The 26,227-nt window shown below is 43.5% G+C and overlaps 1 protein-coding gene across 1 annotated transcript in view; it reads right to left on the reverse strand.

Annotated features, from left to right (window-relative positions):
- The window catches only part of ME3 (malic enzyme 3), a 128,790-nt gene that overhangs the window by 36,360 nt on the left and 66,203 nt on the right, over positions 1-26,227 (reverse strand). Inside the window, exons 2-4 of the mRNA XM_084511502.1 lie at positions 24,322-24,455; positions 23,286-23,435; positions 2,138-2,213 (exon numbers count right to left, since the gene is read on the reverse strand). Coding sequence (XP_084367628.1) covers positions 2,138-2,213; positions 23,286-23,435; positions 24,322-24,455 — 360 coding nt within the window. The remainder of the gene's footprint in view (positions 1-2,137; positions 2,214-23,285; positions 23,436-24,321; positions 24,456-26,227) is intronic.

Raw genomic sequence — 26,227 nt, forward strand, 5'->3', positions numbered from 1 at the left:
GACAACTTTCTGAGGATGAACCTATACTCTGCTTTGAGTGTGCCAACAGAAAACACTATGTAGAAAGATAAGGGCGAGTATCCTTGTATAGCAGTAATACTGTGTGGGACTCAAGATGGTGAGTGTGCTTTTCAGGGGAACACCCTATGGAAAGGAAGGAAGGAAGGAAGGAAGGAAGGAAGGAAGGAAGGAAGGAAGGAAGGAAGGAAGGAAGGAAGGAAGGAAGGAAGGAAGGAAGGAAGGAAGGAAGGAAGGAAGGAAGTCAATCCAATAGCTTGCAGGCCAGCACACTTGTCTTGGAATAGGACATTTCTAGATTATCCTCATTCTGAAGTGGTTTGAATCCATTTCCCAGGATAACATCCTATCACAATGATATCTTGTATGATTCCCTGCATTCCTCCTGCTCTAGCTGGGCCATGGTGCAGAAAAGAGTGCAAAATTAATGAACCAGAGGGAAAACCAACAAGGGGAGGCACTGATAAGTGCTTCCCACATTTTATCCAATGTTTCTTCATAGATTCATTAGCCACCCTGGAAGAGACACACAAAAGAAACACTGTCCTACATGATTATGCTCAGAAATGGCTTCTTGCTCATTCCACTTCTGTCCCTTTGATTCTTTCAGAGCAGACCAGCTTCAATAGGAGGGGTGGAGGTGGGGCACATCAGAGCTTGGCTGAGCTTGCTAAGCACAGCAGAGAACTATTCCAGCCCTTCCAGGCAGAGGACTCAGACATATAACTTAGATTTCCCATTGCCACAGTCAATGCTACTGCCATGAAGCTCTAAGGAACCACAAAGGAAAAAGTGGGACAGCATCTCCAGATGTTTCTTCACTGCCTTTAATGGCACTTACTGCCGCTAGTGTTCCATGTGGTCTGAGCCTGTTCAAATACTGGGTCCCTCCAGGGACTTAGATGCAGTTCAGGTAATTCCCTACTTATCTGAAAATCTCGAGTGTTTAAATGCCTACCAGTTCAGGCATGGAGTATTCTCTGTACAAACACATAGGGAACCCTGCGGCCCAAAACACAGATAGTGATGTAATTAGCTACCTTTGTAGTCTGGCAAATTCATAAAGTAGATAGTCTGAATCTCCTTCATGGACTACTGCCCTTCCTATGGTCTGGTTTGGGTGCCAGAGAGCGATGTTTCAACAACAGTCTAATCTTTCTGTGCCAGTTTCCCCATCTGCAAAAACATACCTATTGGCCATAATGAGTTGTGCTCTCAATCCTGATCAGAAACAAATGGAAACACTGAGATTTTTGTACAGAGCAAGGACAAAATATCTAGTTTGCATTTGTTCTCTATGGTTCCAAAGACAAAAAATATTTTTTCTGGAAACATGTTCAGTTTCTTTCTTTCTTTTTTTTTTTTTTTTTTTTTTTTTTTTTTTTTTTTTCTTCTTCTTAGAAATGGAATATGCTTGGAAGATTTTCACTGCTTCCAAACTTTCTTCCTGGAAGAAACAGCTTATTGATAGGAGACTGAACCTCTGTCAATAGCCAGGGAAATTCCCAAGCACATGTACTTTCAAACTGATGGAAGGAGGCAATTGGCATGACCTTTCTAAAGTGTTGACTTTATTTTATGCCAGGGACTTGCCCATCCCTGAGCCCTACAGAAAAACACTTCACAAGATCACTTGTTAGGTGGGATGTCAGTAATTTCTTCAGCTGCTGGATATCAAACATTATTTGCAAAGTTGGGAGTGTTCTGGATGCTGCATGACTCATTGGGTTTGGGAAGAATCCTACAAGCAAGTCAGTTACAGAGATATCTTAAAGACCTTTGTATATCTAACAGGTTGTGAGTTAGCCACAGTATTCTTCAACACCTATATCTCAAATCTTCACCAAGGCCTTGATTCTGTATGAATTTATTATCATGCATGCTGTTTTTTTTGACCAAGGTCCTGCTGCCTTTAATAAAGATGTTCTTGACTACATGCACACATGAGAGATTCTCCTAGGTCCAACCACTAGCCTGGAAACTCTTTGAAGCAGGGAAGACTTTTTATCTTGTCCTTTCAAATAGGTAATTCTGTAATAATTCCAAATAGTTCCATTCAATATCCATTTTGCACCCAACTCCTTTGAATTTCCAAGCCCATAGAAGACACGCCACATACCTTAATATTTTCTTCAGGCCAAGAGTTTAGCATTGTTGCAATATGGCCTTTGTCATGGATGGTGATAAACAATCCCCTAGGGAAGAAAAAAAAAAAAGAAAAACACTTGTAATAAAATTAGAAACTCCAAGAAAAAATAAAACAGGTGAAACTTAAAAATTCAAGGAAATGAGCTACAGAGCACAAAAACAGGCTATTTGCTTTCATGGAAAGGAGACAAGAGACTGCCAATATGAAGTTTAATTAGTTTAATTCTCATTTCAGAACCCCAAGGCTCAAAACCCTTAATGGCAACTTTACTCAACAGCCACTGGTGTTGCACATTTCACCCTTGTGAAATGTCATTGTTTTGTGGAGCAAACTCTGCCTTAGTTCAGAAGAGCTTTCTTGTAAAAAAAATTCTGGTAACTGCAAGGAAGCCTGATGATTTTACCTTAACCCTTCTTATACAGTCTTTCATGAGGAGCTTATTGTTGGCATTTCAAACAGTTGAAGTATCATCCTTCTCACCCAGCTACCAATATCAGCAACTGCAGAGCTAGACATTTTGGGTCCCCTCTCTAGTCAACTGAGCTCCAAAAATTTGTAAGCCCTTCCAGAGTTTGACCACCTGGCCTATATGAGAAATGGCTCCAGGATGGAGCTGAATCACCAGAAATACAGAAATTGCTCCAGAATACAGTCTATATCAACAGACTGTACCGGGAGTCCAAACGACATTTTTTGGTATTAACTATACTGTAAGGAACTGAAGTTAAATCCAGCCTGAGCCAGTCTAAAGCATAGACCCTCTGGGTCTGGGGTTCTCACCAAGCCTTTGCCACGCTATGCCAGGTGATCTCAGAGAAGTCTGTTTTGCTCCTAGCAACTGTATCCCCTTTTGATCTTTGTCTCAAGGGACTGTAAACATGTCAAGAAAAGTTTGGCTTGCTCTGTTCATCTAGCCTGAGCTTGATAAGTAGCTGTGGCCTTGGGGCCAAGTCTACAGATACCTTAAAAAGGGCTCATATTTAAGAAGTGGAGATAGTGGCTGTCTATAACACAGGCTTTATTTATATTTATATATATTTATATATGACTTCACTCAGTAACAAAATGCTATACCTCTGCTGTCACTGCAAAATCAGTGGTCATTGTGAACCCATGTAATGTGAACATTCTGACCACATCAAACTTACCCTTGCAACACCATATTTTTCCTGAATATCTCACCCCAATTTTTGATACTTGCATTCACCTAATGAAAAACATCCAAAATTACAAGAAATGAAACAGAAAAATAAATCTTTGGATGAAGCCTCAGTACAAAGTATCAGCACTGGCAATAGCATACTTGACTGCACTACAACTAAACATTACTCAACACAAAGGTCATCATTATTTAAATGAAAATGCTCTCTTTTTAATAAAATTAGGAACTAGAAGACAACATTCTTGGAACATGCTTTAGACTTGTGGCTTACTTTTCTCCTCTTTGCTGTTATTACCATAAACAGTATCCTTACCAGGGATTCTTCCAACATCCAAGATAGTATTATTCACATTGATTAATCTCTGCTCAGATACTTTGAGATTTTTTGATGCTCTTTTTTAGCAGTGCTAACCCCAAAGCAGCAGCCTCCTCCATATGTGTCTCAGGGTAAATTGCTTACGTTGCTCATCAGCACAAATCAGGGGCTCTAACTTGATGACTTCTCTTGGCAGGCCGAGGCACACATTTTCATTGCCTTGTTATCTGCTCACAAAAGCAAGAGTTGTGCTGGTGATTAGCGTTGCGTTGGAAAGCAGCTGGAACAATGGCGAAATGCGTTTTGCTGCTTCCACGTCCCTACTATTGTTCAGCCCCTGTAAGTTCAGATCAGGTCACAGTTTGGGGTTCTAAAGTGAAATGTGAGCTAGTAAAAGTCTTATTTTTAGAGAATTGAAAACAACTTCCATTTTAAGTCCCTATAAGTGATGGATAAACAAACATCATTAGGTTACTCTCTCTGGCATGGACTTCTCTCATACAACTCTTCCAGGAGGGCAGATATCTTCCCACGGTCAATTGTGGGAATCCTAATAAAAAAGCCTTTTTCTCTGAAAAGAAGAAAAATAAAAGTCCTGACTTCAACACTGATCAAGACACAATCACAGAGAAAGATCAGAAATACAAAGAAGGAAAGTAATGGTTCATTTATTCAGCATAAAATAAACAGTTAAATCTGTGCCCAGTAACCAATGAACTACATGTAATCACATACGCATGGCCTATCTCAAAGGCATTATTCACAGATGTTAATCTTCATAAACAAGGGGTGCTGTATTGCTGCCATCCACGTTTAGAGGAGTTATTAACCAAGACTTGAAAGCACAAATTAGTAACATCATTGCAGATACTTCAAGTTACGACATGCTTGTAAAAAGAGTGGTATGGTTTCAATAAGCATTTTCCATACACAATAAAGGCAACCTCTTAGTTGTCTAGCTGTGTGCCTCACACATTCTGATTGCTTCAGTACTGCCACGAGTACACCAGCTATTCAACCTCAGGAAGACACTCACTGCGCACAGCAGAAGCTGAAACCCAACTGTTTGCCCACCACCAGTCTTGCTGCTAGGTGAGCAGTGAACTGTTTCACACAAAGTAGAGAGGGCAAATGCCCACTGCCTCAGAAGAGCTCCTGACTCTGTTTCCTTGGGAGGACAGTGGAACGGTTTCCACTCCTGTTGGACCAAGGAGAAGAGAGTCTGGGCCTTTTAAAACCTGAAGACTGCTCTGTGTTGCTCAGGAGAAGGGCCCTGCCTGCTATCACCATGGTATGTTTTGCCTGAGGAAGGACTGGCCTGGCTTTGATAGCTGAGTTGGTGGCTGAGAACCAAGCACCCCTCTCAAAATTTGCATTCCCTTTCTTAATATTATGTTTATTTGATGTTAAGCAGGACCCTCCATTGCATATGCTGGCTTTCATGGACCCTTTTCTGGAAAAAAAATGGCTATGACATATATTGACACTGCATTCAGACCGTGACATGGACCAGGTTCTCAGTCCTAGCTGCTTCCCTCTGCAGTCACATGCATAGAGCACTTCAGAAGAAAAACTGCTCCTTGTTTTACTCTGGGCAAAACTGGATGGCTTAATTTAGACTAACAATTAGCACACTAATGGCACTACCAGCTTTGGAAGGGAAGCCTCTAGGAGCAGAAAGGGCCATCCATCAGGGGAATGTGATGTCTCTCACTGACACAACCGCATGGGGAACTGGGCACAGCCTCATATATTCCTTCATCACTGAACCAGAGAGCCAAAGGCCCAGTTTCAATAAAACACAAAAGCTTCCAGTGCCTCTAGGCACCCAGCTGGAGCACATTCCTGAAGCTGTTCCAAGCTCTCTGGCCTCTACTTGGTGTTCAGGCATTCAGAAGGTGACTCTGGTAGTGGTGAGCTGGAAGATGCAGGCACTATGAAATAATGACTCTGACAGCCAGCTCAGCAACCTCACCGTGTTTTTAAGAAGATGGCAGAGGCACATACCAGATTTTAGTCAAAAAGTGACTTCTTGCATTCAGGGGTCGTAGGTAAGTCCTCATTCTGAGTGAGCCCCATAAGAGTCATGCTCGTGTACCTGACAGTAATGGTTACCCACAGAGATGAGGTGGCCAACTTATCCACTGCAGCGAGATATCTGAAATTGGCTGAGGGTTAATCTATCCTAAAATCACTTCTGCAAGCCAGGCAGAAGGAATAAACAAGCTGTGCACGCTGAACTCAGCAAAAGGTTTGCTGATGACTAAATAGGTGAGAGTAGCAGCCAGGTTTCTCTCATGGGTATGTAGTTTATAGGAGAGGTAGCAGGAGCAAAAGCTTATTTGTGCCTCGAAGGACAGCAGGTAGAGCTCTGAATACTAAGAGAGACAGGCTGGTCCATGTGGACCACTAGTAAATAAGAAACATTCAAGTGGAAAGAAAATCAATTAACTTGATTTTCTTTTACTGAGGAAAAGATGCAGGCTAAGCATTCTGAAGAAAGAATGCAAACTAAACAACAAATTCTGCCTTTACCACCGTATCTTCTCCATCTCTCTTGAGATTATGTTTGATAAAATGCTTCAGATAAATGAAACGTCAGTGAAGCTGTTTTACTTGAATCCATTTGAGATTCAGTAAAAATGATTCAATTAAAATAAAATGCTAAAAAAGTAAGTGGTTTCAATCAAGTCACATAACATTGGCACTGTGTGAGGTGCACAAATATCCTGGGTTTCCGGCCCTCAAAACTCACCTATGCCAAGGCACTTGCCATTTTACATGGATTTAGCCGTTCTCCCTTGGAGAAGAAGCTATGTGTACAGCTGGAAGCCAGACAAACATAAAGGGGTAAAAATACAAGAAATAGAGCATAGTAAAAATGAGAATGTACAAACTGTACTGCTATTTCTGGCTAAACAGTAGCTTTTGCGGAGCTGTTAACTTTGTGCAGGTAATTCAGAGTTGGGAGTGCTTCGCTCTGCATTTGTTAGGGTTTCAGAGCTTCAGTCTTCTTTTTTTTTTTTCCATTAATATCACTGGTTTCACTACAGCCTTCCTTAGTTACAGTGGAAGTCAGACTAGGTTTCATTGTGCCACTGAGCACATCTGTAAGGATCCAGGAGACCTCAAGGAGTGTTACTACTTATTAATTTGTCACAGAAACAATTCTGTATGGATTTCAGCAAGTCAAGTCAAGCTGTCTGAACTGGACTGCTGGATTCTGCAGACTGCTGACCATCATTCCAGAATCTGTCAGAGCGGTTGGATATGTTCACCCACACCACACAACACGTTTTCTCATGCCTAAACCAGAGAGATTTTCTTTTCTTTTCTGGTTTTGTTCTGGCTGCATGAAGTGCTCCAAGAATTATAAAGCTGCACAGCTTACCATGCACACAAGTTGAAGAATCCTGCTGTAAGGGTTAAATTTTGGCAGTTCTGATGGCATTATGAAAGACACACAGTGAAGACAATCCCAGAACTGCAAGGCTCATTTTAGAAAGAGTTCAGGGACAAGGGAGACAGGACAGATTGGATTCAAGGATGCAATACCAGATACTGATGGTAGCTTTTTAGAATAACATTAATTTCTTTAAGACATTTTGGAAGGAGCAAATTGTAACATGCAAATTTTACCAGAATATAAAAAATATATTCTGTAATGCTTTTATTCAATGAGAGGTTACTTCTTCAAAAAGGCAAAGTAGTGTTCCCCTTTCTGATCTTCATGGTTAGCAATGCTGCATTGTGAGCTATTTCTCCTTAGAAGAAACAGTGTGTGGTGGAGCCAGGAGTGTTATCTCTAAAGCACTGTTGTTTATTAACAGAGAATGTGCAAAGCTTCATTTCCCAAAACACAGAGTGGAGTGAAAAAGCTTACGCAACTTATTTCCTCACAGCTCCAAATCTCTCCTCATTTTCTACCCAAAAGTCTCTCTCCTTTTTCTTCAGCAACTGCTAGTGCTTTTGCAGTTGTGCTTGCAGCACTCCTGGTGTTGCCTCTTCCCACTTTTATACCTACTGCTGCCTCTGACATGTAGTCAAACAGAAATCCACTGCAGTCCATGCCTTTGCTTTTCTAGGCTCCATGTAAAGCTCTTTGGCCACTGTTGTACTTCTGTTACAGTGTTGTTCTGTGCTGTGGTTTTGGGTAGCACTGATGACTTTAGTTGCCTGTTTATACCCAGAAAATTAATGGCCTCTCTACATTATCATAGGTGATGACGGGCAGCAATTATATTGACCAACGTTACCATCCTGGTCAAAAGGCACAGAAGAGCAGAGCAGATGATGGCACCGGCTCACTGATTTGTATACTGGCATGAAGCTAGCCTTTGTTCCATGTGTACTTCCCTCACTGACTGAGATAGGAACATATTTCTATGGTAGTTATGTCCTTGTGGAGGAAAAGAAACACCTCTAGAAGGATCTAAAAACCTCAGGAGTTGTAAAGAGTTGAAAAGCACAAAGAAAACCACCCAACCAATGCAGCTTCATCTTTCTTTTCCTCCTTCACTCATTTTCTCCCTCACTACTTTAGAAGGACTATTCTAAGAAGAGGAGGATACTTTCTCAGTAAGGGAGGAATGTATTTGCACACTACTATCCAATTTTTACAGATACTGCAATGGTCAGGCTCAGTCAAGGTTTGGTATCTAGCAAGAAGAACACAAAAAAAAACAAGTGCAAATTCCAAGTGCTGTATGCACAGCAATCCATCCATCAGTCTTCTTTACCAGATCTCAGAAGCATCAAGAAGCATCAAGGATGTGTTTTTTTTTAATTGTCTACCAACATTCTTTGTATATAACTACTTGTTCCTGAGAAGAGGGACTGACGAAGGGAAGAAAATGAAAATGGTAGCCAACGTCCCTAATACACACTGCTTTTCATCCAAGAAAAGACAGGGACACTTGCAAGGAGTCTTGTTCTGTGTGTGTGCATGTAATGAACTGGAAGGCTAAATCATGAATATGGCAACAAAAATCAAACTTTTGTTACATTTTTTTTCAATTTCTTAAATTCTAGTCTGGGTGCTATGATGAGAATTTGCTCCACAAGTAAGGACTGACCCAGGTGGGTCAGCATTAAGAAAACAAATAGAATAGTTAAATCAGACAGGCAGGCATCATAATTCAGTGCTTTCATCCAGACAGGAAAGGCTCATTCGCAGAATAAAAATGCTCAAGACAAAGGTTAAACATCTGAAAAACTGAAGGTCATGAAGACCTGCCCACATTAAAGTCCCTGACTGTTTTGACTTGGTAGGGCCTGAACTTCCCTCAAAATGGGTAGGAAGTCCCCGGGAAGCCATTATTTAAAGAAGCAACAAACAAAGGAGATGAGTCACATCTCTGCCAGCATCCACGGCCTGCATGAGGCTGCTGCTGAACAGCAATGAAGAAGTTGTGAGACACTGGTCAGAAACCTGCACTGAGATATCATACATTGTAAAGGGCTCTGGTTTGGAAGATCTTACCTCTTACCTTTGAAGATCACTCAAATATCACCTTTGAAAGACATGGGACAAGCTGGCCCTCTACAGTGATCACAGCCATTGCCTCGCATAAAGGCACAACACTCCTGGAAAGCTTTGAGCAAGACTGTCTCAGAATGATGCTGAGATTCACCTGGCAAAATTATCTTCATGCTCAGGAAAGAAAACAAGTTGGCTTGTCCTTGTGGAAGGATGCCGACTGCTCCTGTAAGCCACTCTGTGCTGTTTTGGGTTTGGTTGCACTATACCTGAAGCCCAGATGACTGCTGCAACAGGGACATACACACAGGAGGGATCAGCGGACAGCCTTGTCTTTCATTGTCTGCTAACCACAGAAAATTGTCCCTGCCTTGCCAGAAGAATATGCTAGATGACACACTCTGTGGATTCAAGGCTAGTCTGTCCTAGAGATGCGGTAAAATGTGGTTACAGTACAGCCCTACATTTGGTTTTATTTATTTACACCTTCAAGACTCATGCACAAAATTAACAGGTTGAGCAACATGAGTTTCTAGAGACGTTTCCACCAGCTGCACCCCTACTGTTGATTTTTTGGTTCAGGTCTCTGCCAGAACAGGATAAGAGCCTTCAGGAACAACAAAATAAACTTTGAAATTGCTTGGCTCTTTTAGGGAGCTCAAGATTATAAATGCCTGAGGGCTACAGACTTTGGAGAGAAAGTATGTGCTAGCATGCACGGATTTGTCTAAATACAGTACAACTTATCATCACATTGGACAAAATCTCTGTGGTGATTCACCAGTTATTTTTTCAGATTTGTTTACAATAAAAGCCAAGAACTTTCTGTTGGTTTAGATAATTTTGTTTGTAAATTGTAGGGCACTGAGCAGTGCACTGAGGTGCTATGGAAAAATAACAGAAATAGAGTACAGTCAACTACTGATGAAATTTATAGAGATCCATAAGGCAAAATCCTGTAATTTAAGTATGCTATGAGTTTTAATTTTAAATAACCTGCGAGGTGAATGATTGCGTTAGTACTATAAGTGTTTTTAAACTTGTCATCATATATTTTAGGCAGGAAAACCAAAAGTGTGGGAGCCAGAAGATGCAGGCTCCAAGGTACACTGATGGAAGATTCACTCTCCATAACCCCCTATACACACACAGGGAACTCTCTGTGATCCTAAGGGAAGGCAAGCAGCTAAGCTGTAGGAAACTGCTGAAGATCAGGAACAGACTGATTTGCATGTGTCCATAAGGGTAATGGCTCCCAAAGGCAGAGAGCAATGCGCACAGCCTTCAGTGGAAGCTGCAGTGCTTCAAGTTCTTTGGCATAACCCAAACCCTGGCCCAGCAGGATGGTTCAGATCAGAGCCTAAAGCTAAGCTTTCATATCCATGTCCAAGTCTTTCATGCCAGTAACACTCAGCACTACTTTTAGCTGTTTTTCCAGGAAATGGGAGCTTATGTAATCATTCTGTGTCCCCTCTTACCTGCTGGTTCATCTGAAACAAATTTATCAGAAAGGCAAAGGTCTCAAAGATGTTTGTTTGTTCCTATGCTGTTTTATAGAAATCACTGTTGAGATTAAGGGAAAAGATAAAGGGGTTCGTGTCCCCAGCACTCTGGAGAGGGTAACACAGACCTGCCCCTGACAATTACTTTGACAGCTGGCCAAAAAGACAGCTTGCAGCCAGACACAACATGCGTTCCTTCACACCTCATCCCTACCGAGCCCTCACTAGCCCAGCCCTAGCAAAGCCTCTCAGCCTGTCTCGGCTATAGGAGTAAGCAGAAAGCAGAACAGCAGGAGAAAGCTGCCTGCAGGGAAAAACATATGAAAAAAGAGGATGGGTATGGGGGTCTCAGGGTCAAAAATGCAGAGACAGGGAAACAGAGGGGACCCGAAGCTGTGCTCACTGCTCCCTAGAAAACTGGTGATGGAAGGGGAGAAGCAACAGCTTGTGGGGGTATATGGTGGAGCACAGGCAGATAAGGGAAGAGATCAAAGGGATGTGGAAGGGAACAAAAAGTATTGAAAATGGGAAGTGTAAGGGGACAGTGGACAGTGTTTGGAAGAATTCTGGATTCATTGGCTGTGCTAGTCAGGAAACAGCCTGAAGAATAAATAGCCCTCTCTTCTTCCCCATGGGGACAATGGTGGAGAAAGACCATAGTATAAGCACTGATATTGGTCATTACACAGCAATGTAAAAACATGGAGGGGTGGCATTAGGTTCCCAACTAATCTCTGCTACTCATAGTCTAGGACTAAGGGAGGAGGCGAACAAACCCACATCGCTTCTGGCTTGTTACAAGTTGCTTGCTCCTACTGGATTCTCAGGACGAAAAGGTTTAACCAGAGAACTGTCATAGCATGGCATAATTCAACAGATACATTCTGATTGTGTTTCAAAGCTTCAGAAAACGATTCTTTCCATGTCATTTTCATCATTGGTGTTTCAACACCAATGATGGAAGCCATCGTGCGGCAGGCAGGCTACGACTTGGTTGCCATCACGGAGACGTGGTGGGACCAGTCTCATGACTGGAGTGCTGCAATGCCTGGCTATAAGCTCTATAGAAGGGACAGGCAGCATAGAAGGGGTGGTGGTGTGGCTCTCTATATTAGAGAGTCTTTCGAGGTTGTAGAACTCGAGGCTGGGAATGACAAGGTCGAGTCCCTTTGGGTTAGGATCGGCAGGGACAACAAGGCTAGTGTCCTGGTCGGGGTCTGCTATAGACCGCCGAACCAGGATGAGGAGACGGATGAGGAATTCTACAGGCAGCTGACAGAGGTTGCAAAATCATCAGCTCTTGTACTCGTGGGGGACTTCAACTTCCCTGACATATCCTGGAAGCACAACACAGCCCTGAGAAAGCAGTCTAGGAGGTTTCTGGAGAGCGTGGAAGATAGCTTCCTGACGCAGCTGGTTAGTGAGCCTACCAGGGGAGGTGCCCCGCTAGACCTTCTCTTCACAAACAGAGAAGGACTGGTGGAGGACGTGATCGTCGGGAGCTGTCTAGGGCAGAGTGACCACGCAATGGTGGAGTTCACTATTCTTGGCGAGGCCAGGAAGGGGACCAGTAAAACCGCTGTATTGGACTTTCGGAGGGCTGACTTTGAGCTGCTCAGGACACTGGTTGGTGGAGTCCCTTGGGAGGCAGTTCTGAAGGGCAGAGGGGTCCAGGAAGGCTGGGCGCTCTTCAAGAGGGAAGTCTTAATGGCGCAGGAACGGTCTGTTCCCACGTGCCCAAAGACGAGCTGGCGGGGAAGAAGACCGGCCTGGCTCAACAGAGAATTGTGGCTTGATCTTAGGAGGAAAAAGAGGGTTTATAAGCTTTGGAAAAGTGGGCAGGCCACTAAGGAGGACTTTAAAGAAGTAGCGAGGCTGTGCAGGGACAAAATTAGGAAGGCCAAAGCTCATCTGGAGCTCAATCTGGCTACTGCCGTTAAAGATAACAAAAAACGTTTCTATAAATACATCAACACAAAAAGGAGGACTAAGGAGAATCTCCATCCTTTACTGGATGCGGGGGGAAACTTAGTTACAAGAGATGAGGAAAAGGCGGAGGTGCTCAATGCCTTCTTTGCCTCAGTCTTTAGCGGCAATACCGGATGTCCTCTGGATACCCAGTACCCTGAGCTGGTGGAAGGGGATGGGGAGCAGGATGTGGCCCTCATTATCCATGAAGAACTGGTTGGTGACCTACTACGGCACTTAGATGTGCACAAGTCGATGGGGCCAGATGGGATCCACCCAAGGGTACTGAGGGAACTGGCAGAGGAGCTGGCCAAGCCACTGTCCATCATTTATCAACAGTCCTGGCTATCGGGGGAGGTCCCAATCGACTGGTGGCTAGCAAACGTGACGCCCATCTACAAGAAGGGCCGGAGGGCAGACCCAGGAAACTACAGGCCTGTCAGTTTGACCTCAGTGCCAGGAAAGCTCATGGAGCAGATCCTCCTGAGAGTCATCATGCAGCACTTGAAGGGGAAGCAGGCGATCAGGCCCAGTCAGCATGGCTTTATGAAAGGCAGGTCATGCCTGACGAACCTGATCTCCTTCTATGACAGAGTGACGCGCTGGGTGGATGAGGGAAAGGCTGTGGATGTGGTCTACCTTGACTTCAGCAAGGCTTTTGACACCGTCTCCCACAGCATTCTCCTCAAGAAACTGGCTGCTCTTGGCTTGGACTGGCGCACGCTTCGTTCGGTTAGAAACTGGCTGGATAGCCGGGCCCAAAGAGTCGTGGTGAATGGAGCCAAGTCCAGTTGGAGGCCAGTCACTAGTGGCGTCCCCCAGGGCTCGGTGTTGGGGCCGGTCCTCTTTAATATCTTCATCGATGATCTGGACGAGGGCATCGAGTGCACCCTCAGTAAGTTCGCAGATGACACCAAGTTAGGTGCGTGTGTCAATCTGCTTGAGGGTAGGAAAGCTCTGCAGGAGGATGTGGATAGGCTGCACCGATGGGCTGAGCTCAACTGCATGAAGTTCAACAAGGCCAAGTGCCGGGTCCTGCACCTGGGGCGCAATAACCCCAAGCAGAGCTACAGGCTGGGAGAGGAATGGTTGGAAAGCTGCCAGGCAGAGAAGGACCTGGGAGTGATGGTGGATAGTCGGCTGAATATGAGCCAGCAGTGTGCTCAGGTGGCCAAGAAGGCCAACGGCATCCTGGCTTGTATTAGGAACAGCGTGACCAGCAGGGCTAGGGAGGTGATCGTCCCCCTGTACTCAGCTCTGGTGAGGCCGCACCTCAAGTACTGTGTTCAGTTTTGGGCCCCTCGCTACAAGAAGGACATCGAGGTGCTTGAGTGGGTGCAGAGAAGGGCGACGAAGCTGGTGAGGGGCCTGGAGAACAAGTCCTACGAGGAGCGGCTGAGGGAGCTGGGCTTGTTCAGCCTGGAGAAGAGGAGGCTCAGGGGCGACCTTATTGCTCTTTTTAGGTACCTCAAGGGAGGCTGTAGCGAGGTGGGGGTTGGCCTGTTCTCCCACGTGCCTGGTGACAGGACGAGGGGGAATGGGTTTAAGTTGAGCCAGGGGAGTTTTAGGCTAGATGTTAGGAAGAACTTCTTCACTGAAAGGGTTGTGAGGCACTGGAACAGGCTGCCCAGGGAAGTGGTGGAGTCACCATCCTTGGAAGTCTTCAAAAGACGTTTAGATGTAGAGCTTAGGGATATGGTTTAGTGGAGGGCTGTTAGCGTTAGGTTGGAGGTTGGACTCGATGACCTTGAGGTCTCTTCCAACCTAGAAAATTCTGTGATTCTGTGAACAGTGGTGTCTAGGAGGAGCTCTGAGAAGGTCTGTGTAGGGATTCAGCCCCTCGAGCCAAGGGCAGGGAAGGAGCCAAGCAGGTCTGCAGTGTGGGGGCTGATTCTCGCTAACCCTCAGCACCCAGAGCTCCCTTTTTGCTCATGAATCCAGGACACTCATAGCTCCTCTGACACCTATGCATAAATTTACAGATGCACATGGGTAAAGACCAGTGCTTTGAGGTGAGACATAAGATAACACGACCCTAGGATCCTACCAACCAGCAAGAGTAGGCACTTCTCAAATTCAGCATCCTTTGCTCTATTTAAACTCATCATGCTCAAGCAGCTTGAAGCCCCCATCTGAAGAACAACTTCAAGAACAGGAAAAGCTGGCTAACCCCTGTTATTTTTTGCCTTTTGGAGGCTGAATCCTAGAGCAGCCTGTGTGTTGGACCCTGGCAGTATCTCAGCAATTGGAAGATGACAGGATTAGAAAGAGAAATGTGTTGGGATGGGCAACCAGTGCTATTGCCCGTGGATGTTGACCAAGAAGCCCTTATCTTTTGTAACTGCTAAGCACATAATGTATTCTATTTTCCTTCATAGTAGAGGTTAAAGTGGGATCAAAACTCTCTGGGAAGCTAAATTAAATCCTACCCTGATTATATTTCCTTCCTGCACTGAGAAATTTCTTCCAAGACCCACACCTTTGCTTTTTAAAGTACCCTGTAGGGAACCCCAAGATTGAACACAAAATCAGGACAAAGTTTGACCAAAAAAAAAAAAAAAAAAGTATTATATTGACAATAGCATAGCAATGAACTTTCAAATAAGTTAAATCTAACCTGGCATGTTCTGTCTTAGTGAATTCACCTATTTTATTTTATTTTATTTTATTTTATTTTATTTTATTTTATTTTATTTTATTTTATTTTATTTTATTTTATTTTATTTTATTTTATTATTTTATGTCCCATAAATTGTAGCAAGTACAGAGCCTATCAGGAGCTTTTACAGTAAGTCATCCACAGTCATATGCTGTAGATGTGTGTGATTTGCCCGTTGTCCAAATGTTTGAATTGTGTATTTGAATTGTGTATTTGCATGCAGTTTTCCCTTTGGTGTAAGCAAAAAGGCACTTCCGAAAATACAGAAGAAAACAAGGAGGCAAGAATTACCTTACCAAAACACAAAACCCTACACTCTGTGTAGACCATAGACCTGTTGGGAAAATCTGTGGCAATTGCAAAACACTTCTTCATGTTGCCTGTTGATTTCTCTTCTCTTTCAGACATGGATGCCCTGCTACTAGAGGATGAGAGTGCTCTGGCACAGCTATTATACAGCAGCATGACAGAAAATCTCACAGTTGCCTTGCAGTGAAGCAAAAAATAAAAATTCAATTAAAATTTTATAATAAAAATGCAACATTTAAAAATATAAATATATAAATGACCAGTTAAAAAAAATTGTTCCTTTTTAAAAATTGTCCCCAAGTCACAATGCATGGTCTATGGAAGGCTGTTATACAGCCCAATGGATATTGCTATCAAAGGTTTTCATGATAGTTGGTGTTATTTCCCCTCCAATTTACATCCTGGTATTCATTATTCTAAATATTTCTTCTCCCTCCTCCCTGCCTTTGTCATTTTTTGTTTAAGGTGGGGTTGTTCCTTGTGGCAGCAGCACAGATTTATGCCAGATTAAATGTGAACACATCCTCTTGAATTTCCTTCTCCAGGTCAAACGCTTCTTTTGGCCAGCTCCACCTCTTCCTTTGAGCTTCTCCTGGTAAACCAGGGAATTTCAACAAAATCCAAATCATCTCTGGCAGCAGGATAATGCCTGACCTTCACAAGTTAATTTGAGATTATGCTGCTAACTATAGTGGGCCCAAGACTTTATGTCCACAGAAGTGTCTCTTCAGTGTCAGAGCTTTTTCATGTACATTTTTTCTTAGGAAAAGTAAGGGAGAAAGAGAGAAGAATGGAGATATGGAAGGAAGAGCACTGACAAATTTTCTAATGAAGAAACCTATTTGAATCCTTCTTCATATCCATCCCAATGTAACAAGCCTGGTAGAACCTCATAACCCCAACAATATCCATCCTATGTCTCCAGTCTTCACAGTACCTGAGATCACAGGTGATGCAAAAGCCTGTCTGTCCTTATGCCCAGGAGCTCCTTTAGCTCCTCTCCCCATTTTGTGTGCCACTTTACTGAAGCGAGAAGAGAGCTGGGACAAGGATGGGGGTAGAGCATGCTGAAACAACCTGCCTGGGAAAAGCAGGGTCAGCACATGGGAAGCAGTGGGAGCTCCTGAGCCACTCCACCATCTCTCAGCAGGGGTTTTGAGACAGGCTGAGTGTTCACAGCAGCCCTGGGCTCCCTCTGTGTTTGGTGTTTCCTCCTCACCTTCTCCATCCATGCTCTTCTTGTTGCTCCATAAGCTGGTCCCAAACTTAGGACTGTTTCCCAGCTTAACCCCTGCCAGCCTCTCAGGGCCTCCTGACTGCACACCATGGTCCTTTCCACAGATCCCTACATTTCACCTGTTACAAAACCAGCCTGCTCATGGTGGTGTTATTTAAACACAGATCATAAAACACATCAAACTCATCCTGCACTGATTTCAGCTATTTCTGGAAGCAGTCTGAACCTTGCTGGTGGCAACATGAAACGTTATGACAGCCAGTGTTTTTGCAAGAATTACGGACCACCTAGAAGGATTTCAAAACATGAGTTTCAGGCCAACAACTCAAAATCCATCCTTCCCACTCACTTTTGGTCTTCACTGTTTTATAGAAGAGGGATCGCAGGCAATTCACTGGTTAATGACAAACCTATGAGGTTTACGCCTTTGTTCTAACATCTGTTTGTTCTGGGGTTAACGTGTCCAGAAATGGCAGGTAACTTTATTTCCTGCTGCTTTGATTGAACAACACAACTGAAAAAAAGCCCTCAGCAGAGCCAGATCTGTTGACAAGACAGTTTTGTAGATTGACTGATGTTTCACTTGTTTCATTGATGTTTCATTTTTCATCAGGGGCAAAGATCATTATTCTGTCAGACTTAATTTTAGCACATCTGCATCCTGTTAGCTTTCATTCTCTGAACTCAACTTCATCCCAACATGTTTTGTATTGTTCTGCAGCCAGTCCTCGAGGACATTTACATCCCCAGAAAAGGACAGTGAACCCAGGCAAGTTTTGTCTGTCCCCCTAGCTTTCCTCTGGTGGTGATGCACCAACCTGTTCCAGTCCTTCTCTCAGGGGATGCCAAAAGCTTTTGCAGAGCAACTGACAGCTCTGTATTTTTGAATACCAATATGCTTATGAATTATCTGCTGTCTGAACAGGCTGTGGGCTTATGCCACTATAATAAACTGTTTCTTACTGTTATGAAAGAACTAAAACCCTGATTCCATGCCCTGAAGTAAGTTCTCTTCTCTGCTTTCTCTTTGTGAAAAAATATGGAGTCTCTTTTCAAAGATTCTGTCACTATTTTTCAATTGTGAAACTGATCCTCCAGCTTAAAAAATACCTTTTAAACTGCATTGCAAGTGTTCAGTCCAGTGCTGTATAAGGAACTCCACAATATTAATTATAAGTACATTTTACGCTGAAAAAGAATGAAAAAGCAAAAGGGGAAAAAAGTCATAATACTATGCACTTATGCATTAATATGCTTAATAATATGCACTTTTCTTTGCAGAGGACTTTGCTTCTTCAATCTAAAGCAAAAAGGACTCCCAACCACAGTCTCAAGACTTTCAGGGTTAATGGAAGCATTTAATAGGATAACAGTGACTCTGCTAATGGGATCAATTAACTAAGATTCCTCCTCTCTTTCTTTGTTTAGTGTCTCAGAAAGCTGCAAGCCCTGCTCTCTTATATTTAATTCCCTCACTCTAGAAAATTTCTGATGAGGAAAAAGGATCCCCAGACTTTGAAGAGCAAAGGTCCCACGTTCCTTAGGTCCACGTTCCTTAGTACCTAAGGTAACATCTCCCTTGCATCCAGCTACAATAAGGCATCACCATGAGCAAAGCTGCCTCCCCGAAGCCTTCAGGCCTTCAGCAACTTGTTTTCCTGCTTCTGCACATCCCTTTCCCCTCGTCAGCACTACTCTTCGTGCAGCTGACGGTGAACTGGCTATCCAGATTACTGCTAGCCTGGCCCAAAAAAGACTTGGATCTACTCCGATTTACTCCTGAACCAGATCATCGCACAGCTGCACGGACATCTGTGCAGGCACAAGAGCAGTGGAAGGGAGGAGTGAATAAACAGGGATGGATCAGGTGGGGCTGCTTCCTTCAGGGCCCGTGACCACAGCAGCCCTGTGCTGGGGACCCTGGCACTGCTGGCAAAGCTGTCACATGAACAATGTCAGGGAGGACCACAGAGCTCCCTCTCCAAGGAGGGACAGCATCTGAAGTTGTACAGCTCCACAAAGACCTCCCCCAGGGCCAGGTCACCCTGAGCATCTACACGTCTTACACTTCTTGTTACCTTGGGACACTATTTCCAGAACTTCTGAAGACAAACATGGCAGCACGTTTTCCTAAGAAAACTACAACCCCAAGACCCCACGACACCAACTGCAGAGGAGCATAATCTGAGAAGCCCACAAGAAGTGAGCACATGTGCCTACCCTACATTTACACTCCTCTTGTACCTGTTACTGGCCACTGCTGCAGGCAGGATCCACAGCTAGAAAGACTTCCCTTTGGATACAGTTGCTCTTCTCTTGCGCTTGTTTAATGGTCTGCTTTAGCACTGAGGAGAGATTTTGACAATGTCCTGACCACAAATGTGACAGAGGTCCTATAGTTTGGTATTTCAACTTGCACTCAATTTGCACTTGCAGATTACACAATTTCTATTTTTTTTTTTAATTTAAAAACACAGAATAAATTATTATAAAATAAAACTGTACTTTGGCTTGAAGATTTTAATGTTTATGGCATGACTTTGAATAAGTGAATATTGGTAGCTCAGCAGGGAGCTGTCTGGGAAACAAGATAGGAAAAAAGTGATTCAACAGAGACACCTTCCAGCAAAAATTTCAGCGTTCTTAGGGGACAGTGCCAGAATGTTCTTAATATTTTGATGGTTCCACGTCTCTTCCAGACATTCTAAAAACTAGAGTTTCCACCATGCAGGAAGAAGCCTGAGGCCTTAGCAGATGAAAAGCCTGCTTGGAGAATTTAAAGGGACTCCTTCTAGAGAAAGGCAAACTCCTACATATGGGGAAGGCAGAGACAGGAACCTGCTGGGGCACCTGAAGGCAGGGCCTTTACCCAGGCAGACTACAGGCATCACAGATAAGGATGTAAAGAATTGGATGTTTGCAAGTGCTTTTTTTTCTAGTAGCTCTTTTCTACTGCTAAACAGAGCAAACCTGTGTTTCTAGACTGCTGGCTGCCTGGCTTTAGAAAAGGAAAGGACAGAAGGTGCCAAATCCCACTGGGAGCAGGTAAGCCTGCTTACCTGTACAGGATGCTGGAGCCCCAACGTGGGAGGAAAACCAAACACCAGCTGTATAGAAGTGCAGGTAAAAAGCTTGTCCTTAAGAGATTGTACACAGAGATCAGAAAGGTAAAAGAGGCATCGAGTCCCGCGATTATGACAGCAGTAGATGGCAGACAAAATCTGCAGCCATGCCAACACTGATAAATGTATTCTGATGAGAGAAGCCCTGCTGGACCTCTTGGGGATAATTTCGGATGCTCTTATATGAGACTTGCTTTGTAAGCAAGTTACTTGTGCTTTAATCTTACCAGGTTCAGCCTTCAAACATAAAACCAAGCACTAATGGGGCTAAAAGAGACCTCAGAGCAGGAGGAGGCTTATTGCATTCACAGGTCACTAATTTCTGCTGCTGAGGCTGCAGAAAGACTGCATAATATTCTAGAGACCTCCCTCCTCAGCATAAGCTGTGTTGTATACAAGTCAATCCACGTTGGAGCACCACGGGATATTTTAAAACTGAGACATCTTTCATCGCCCCTGCCTGCTCAAGAGCATTAAATGTGACAGTTTAAATGAAAAGGTAATTGCTTCAGCAAACATTCAAACTTTCCTGTTGCTCAAAGAGTTGAGCTGGGAGGTTTTGAGAGATTTTGATTCATGGGAGAGATGATCCAAAACCAACAAGACAAAGTTCACAGCAGAACATCTAGCGAGGAGAAGTGATGAGCACAATTATAAATTTGCACGTATCTGGAGGGGTAATAACATCAAAGAAAGGATTCACAGGGAGAAGACAAGGAAGCAACCAGCCACTGTGTATGACTCAGCAGAATGATGAGGGCACGCTGGGATGTGTTAGCAAAAGCAAGAAGATATCTGCTCCACTCCCCTCAGCGCTCCCTCGTGAGGCGGTGCTCACTCTTCTGTGATGTAAACATAGCCAAAAGGGAGACTCCAGAGTGGGACAACCTGCATGTAGCAGCAACAGCTACAGGCAAGAAAACTACCAGGCTGAACGCGATCCCAGCTTTCCATTCTGAAAAGGCTATTGTAGAGGGGATTACATCTGCAGAGAACATTTAGGTTATATGTTAGTGGAAAAATACTTTCTGCTTATATGAGAGTTAAGTAGTGGAATGGGTCATGTAGGACAGCTTTATTGCAGATTTAAAATAAAATGCAATCAGCTAATGAACAGGATTATGATAAGGCTTCCTGTGACAGCAAAACAAAACTGAGTGGCTTGGAAAACCTCTTCAGCTCGAGGCACTATGTTCTTCCTAAAACAATAGTGAAATATATCAGGGTGTAAGTTTTATGTGGTCATCATTTTGTTTTAAAAACCTTCTGGTACAAAAAAAAAATAGGTTAGAAGAATTACCTTCTCTGATCATCAATGCAGCTTAGGACAACTAATATGTGAAAAGCTAATAATTTAATCTTTAATATTAATTCCTGAGCTCTCCAAACCTGCAGGTCCCAATAATTTTAGCAGAAAGTGTTGGCATCCTACCCTGAGGTGCGTGCCTTGCAGGTAAGCTTCCAATGTACGTTACTTGGTCCAGGAGAGAAGGTACTTATTGTAGGACAATTAGACACAGATCTACAAAATAAGCATGTATGAATGCTCATTTTAATCTCATCACTTTGCACAATAGCTCTTTTCTTTTTGGAACAATACCACTAATTTGCTAAAACGACTTTGATTTAAACCAAATCTGAGGCTAGACTGAAATTCACTCTGCACCATCAGAGAAACAAACTCCCTGCCATGGAAACTCGGTGTACTAAGGGCATGAAGCTCTGCCCTTTTTGCTGAAGCCATGGGCTGCAATCCAGAGCATCTCCAAGCCCAAGCTCAGCAGCAAAACTGCCTGGCAAGGGGAACAGATGTTCTTACCACAGTGGTAAAATAATGTGGATTTAAAACATGAGAAAGAAGGGGAATTCTTGAATAGTCACAAATTCAGAAAGAGTTCAGCATACAGAAAGACACCTCTGCTTTCCCCAGGATAACAGCAGGGCTGGAAACAAAAAGAAGTAAAACTCCCAAATCTCGTCTGAACTTTTTGCGAGGTAAAGGCACGCTGAAGCCAGAGATGTAATGGCTGTGCATGGGGCTGTGGGTCAGGAACTGGCTGCTGTGCATCTAGTAAGTTGACAAGTGGTGGTGTGCTCTTCCCTACCTTACAGAACTCAGAACTTGACCCATGGGGACAGAGCCTGGGCTCTGGTCTCTGTTACCTTTTTCCCCTGCCCAGAGGAAGCAAGTGTCCTCCCTCTGTAAAAAAAGGCAACTCCTTCTTTGTTTTCTTCATATGCACTGAGGAAGAGGAGGAGAGGATGTGTATAAGACTTGACTAGATGACTCACTTCACCACAGCCTAGCATATCCAGAATTTGGGTATCAGGGGGCAGGGCACAATTACCTGGGACACATGTAGGCCCAGAAGCAGTCCTGATGTTAAGCTCTGTGAGAGAAGCAATTCAGCAATGAGGATGAAAACATAGATTTACTAGAAAATTGTGATTTGCAGGATGCAAATGTGTTTGCCAAGGCAATTTTATCTATATGTGCTATTCATTATCTCTCTACACAGCCCTCACACCTTTTACATCTGCCTCATGGTCGCCACTGTGACCTTCAGTCAGTTAGTATGACTTTCCTCAGTTTCCCCATCCATCACACTACCATCAGCTGAAACTGCAGTTAAACCTCATGCATGTGAAAACTTCTAGCAAAAGCTAAAGTGTTTATCTGCCTACTGGTACATTTCAAGGACAAAAAAAAAATAAAAAGCTTGCAAAGAAAACTAAAACCTGCTGTTGAATTTTCAGGATAAACCTAAAATGTATTTCAGAATGGTAATGAGAGGTTTATCCAAACATTAATCATTAAAAGCCATTATGCAGAACAGGGCCTTCCAACATGGTACACAGTGTTTAATGTTGCATGAATTTTCTCAGTAACTGTTTGGAGCACAGAGGAGGGCACTGATGCAGAGCATCATCTCCTATGAAAATGATTTTTTGTGAGGTGCTTTGTGGAGGTGCATACTAAAGTTCAAAATCAGCACAATGTATCCAAAATCCAACAATTACTAAAAAGCCAGAACTGCAGAAAGAGCTCAGTGCTCCCAAGACAGCAGACGGAGTGGTGCAACCATAAGTTCAGAGAGACATTTGGAGCTAAACTATACAGACTGTACGGTACTGTTTGAGAACAAAACCACTCTGTTCACTGTTTATAGGAAGAAGGCAGAGCTATTCTCAACTCCCCAGCTCATCGTCAGATGTACACACATGAAGCTGCTTGATAGCCTATCTTTTGATTAGGGATGAAGTTTCAGATGTTTCAGGCCACCCACAAAAAGATGGACAGTCAATACAAAAGAAACATTCACAGAAATATAAAAAAAGGGCCTAGCACAGCCTTTTCACTCACCGTGGTCTCCTGAAAGCCAAACCATACTGCTGGCAAGCCAGGCCAACTGTTGGGGTATAAACGATGGGCATGAATCTCTCAATGTCTGAGGTCAGCACTCGGTAAAAAAGCTTCTCGTTCCTGTCTTGTAATGTCATAAGAACAATATACCTTAAAAAAATAAATATATGTATATATATAAACCAAAAGCAAAACAAAATAGATATATATCAGTATTTCTAGATGATGACAGTTTCATAAAGAGCAATAGTCTTCTCACTCCGTATATACACAGTTCTGCAAAGCCCTGATACATCTAAATACTAAGATACATTACAAACAGAGACTTCGAGCAAAATTTCTGGATTTGCAGTAGACACAAATGCGATGGAAACAGAGTGGGGCATAATCTTCATTATCAAAATCTGCTATGCAATCTGTAAGATTGTATATACACACGTGCATATTAATATGTAAATTTCAAAGCACTGTCTTTCCTAAAATATTTCCACAAAACCTCTCTCCATTATCCTGCTTCCTCAACTACTAAATCACTAAACACAGGATAGCTAAATTCCATATTTGAAAAATAGAAGACAAAAATATCAATATACGACATGGTTCTTGTATTATATTTTTTCCTACCAGTTGGCAGGTTCTTTCTGCTCTTCTGTTCCGTATTTAAGTGAATATGTTGAGAGCACACAGACAAGTGCATGCAGCACACGAGACCACTCCAGTGCACTGGGGCATGGGCTGCCTTTTTGTTGTGCTTTTGTACACAAAGGACAGTGAACCCCCAGGTTAACATCAGAGCTCTCCAGTAATATGGTAGTAGAATAGCAAATACTGGTGCTATTGTGGGACCACGACAGCATGTAACTGAGGTGACAACAGACAGGCCAGAATAAACACTCCTGGTATTGACAGGTGGAAAAAAAGTGACTCTGAAGGAAATCTATGTGCCTTGAAACAGCATCCTCAAGTCCTCCCGAGGTCTTTAAAGAACTGTAAATTAAGGGGGAAGGAAGGAGGAAGTAAGATGTTTTTGACATACTTGTCCAGATCATTCGATTTGTTCTCGTAGTTTTTCATGACACGGAGAACCTGGACATCTTGGCTCAAGAAGCAGGGTGGCAGGAGGCCGTGAATTCCCAGCTGCAGCCTCTCTTGAAGTGTAAAAGCCATTCCCTGGGGAGAAAAGGAGAAGGCACATTAAGCTGGCAAAATACACACTACCATGTGCACCCCAGCGAAAAATGAGGCAAGGATCCACAGAACATGCCCTCATCCTGCACAAATGCCTGCTCCCAGATCACAGGCATCTTGCCATTCACACATGTGTGATGGCAGTGGGTTGGGCAGGCAAGGGGCTGTGGAGGCATGGTGTTTGCCAGCAGCTCCCATCTGCAAGGGCACCCCTGCTTCCAGCTGCCCCTGTGTCCCCAGGCACGGTGCCTTAGGTTTGTTCCTGCTGAAGGAGCCACGTGCCGTTTTTTATCACCCTCATGCAGTTGCTCTCCATGTCAGAGCAACTAAAAATAGACCTTACAAATATAGACCAGTAACACCTTGATTATAGAGCCAGAAACAGGGTGTCCGAGAGGAAAGCAAGCACGGACACAAAGCCACAGAGGCCCCAGAATAGTCCTGGGGTGCAGGTAGCATTGGGCTGTGCCAACCCAGACCTGCAGGTACATCCCCCAGAACACCACAGCTGCTGGGCTTTGATGATTCACGCTCTTCTGCATGAATTTGGTACTGAATCTGTACTTATACAGTGTATATATCTACAGAGTGTATAAAACCTACTGTGTATACAAACTCAGGGTTTCTCCCAGTTTGCATTCTTACTGTATTAATTAATTAGCCCATGCCTACTAGATTCATTGGCCTGAAAACTCCACTGCCACTATTAATCCTTTATAAACCATGTATCAGGTTTAGACTTAGATACTAAATACTCTTATCAAACTCATCAGTTCCATGTAGTTTCTGTTTCCACCAGGCATATCATTCCATACTACTCCATCAGGCACACATTTTTCACTGTTTCTATCAGATGACAAATATTAATGGCATATTGACAGCACAGAAGACAGGTCTGATGTGTAGGATGCTTTCTCAGTGCCAACCTCTCTGCCCACAGCTCACCTTTTCAAGGAGCACACAAAGTGCCATGAGGCAGCTCCTGCTGGCCCAAAACTGAAGCTCAAAATGCTAGACTGCATGGATAATCCCTGCTTTTAAAGGACAATTTAGTCCTTCCCAGGCAGAAACCTGAGTGCATCGTGCTCTCATGTGTGTGGGGGCTGATGTTCAGAGGAGCAGCACTATCCTGCGCTGGACACAGCTCTGATGAACAGCACTGGTAAATGCATTCTGCAGTCGGGGAAGATTATGAAAGGTCTTAGACCTTAATTAATAGGATTTCTGCTATCCTGATACCAGATTAGACAGCAGGATAGAAAGAAACATTTTCAGAAATGTCTAAAGAGCTTAAATCCTAATGAAAACTTTACCCATAACTAACCAACCGATTTGTATCTCGACAAAGAGCTGGCAGTAAAATATTCAAGATTGGTAATTACTTCACTACATCTACTCAAGCAAACAGAGAAATGCTTGAAAAAATCCTAATGAGCAGCTTTATGAGTACATAGCTGTTAAACTGCTGTTTTCTTCCATGGCTTGAGTGCTAATCTACGACAAATAGCTGTTATTAATGCCGCACAAGAAAAACCAAGGACATATCTGGATGAACTTGTTTTTGGCAGTCTTCCATCGCCTCCCATTGCTTGTTCCTGTCCCTGTGCCACCCCAACACTTGTGCCAGCACAAGCATTTGTGTGGTCACGTGGCTAACAAGGGAGAGGAAGTACCTGGATTAAAAATAACCAGGTCATTTGAGCTCAGAGCAGCTCCCATACACACCACTGATGGCTCTGCACAGCCTCAGGGGA

This window comes from Aythya ferina, assembly GCF_964211825.1.
Source record: "Aythya ferina genome assembly, chromosome: 1".
Lineage (NCBI taxonomy): Eukaryota > Metazoa > Chordata > Aves > Anseriformes > Anatidae > Aythya > Aythya ferina.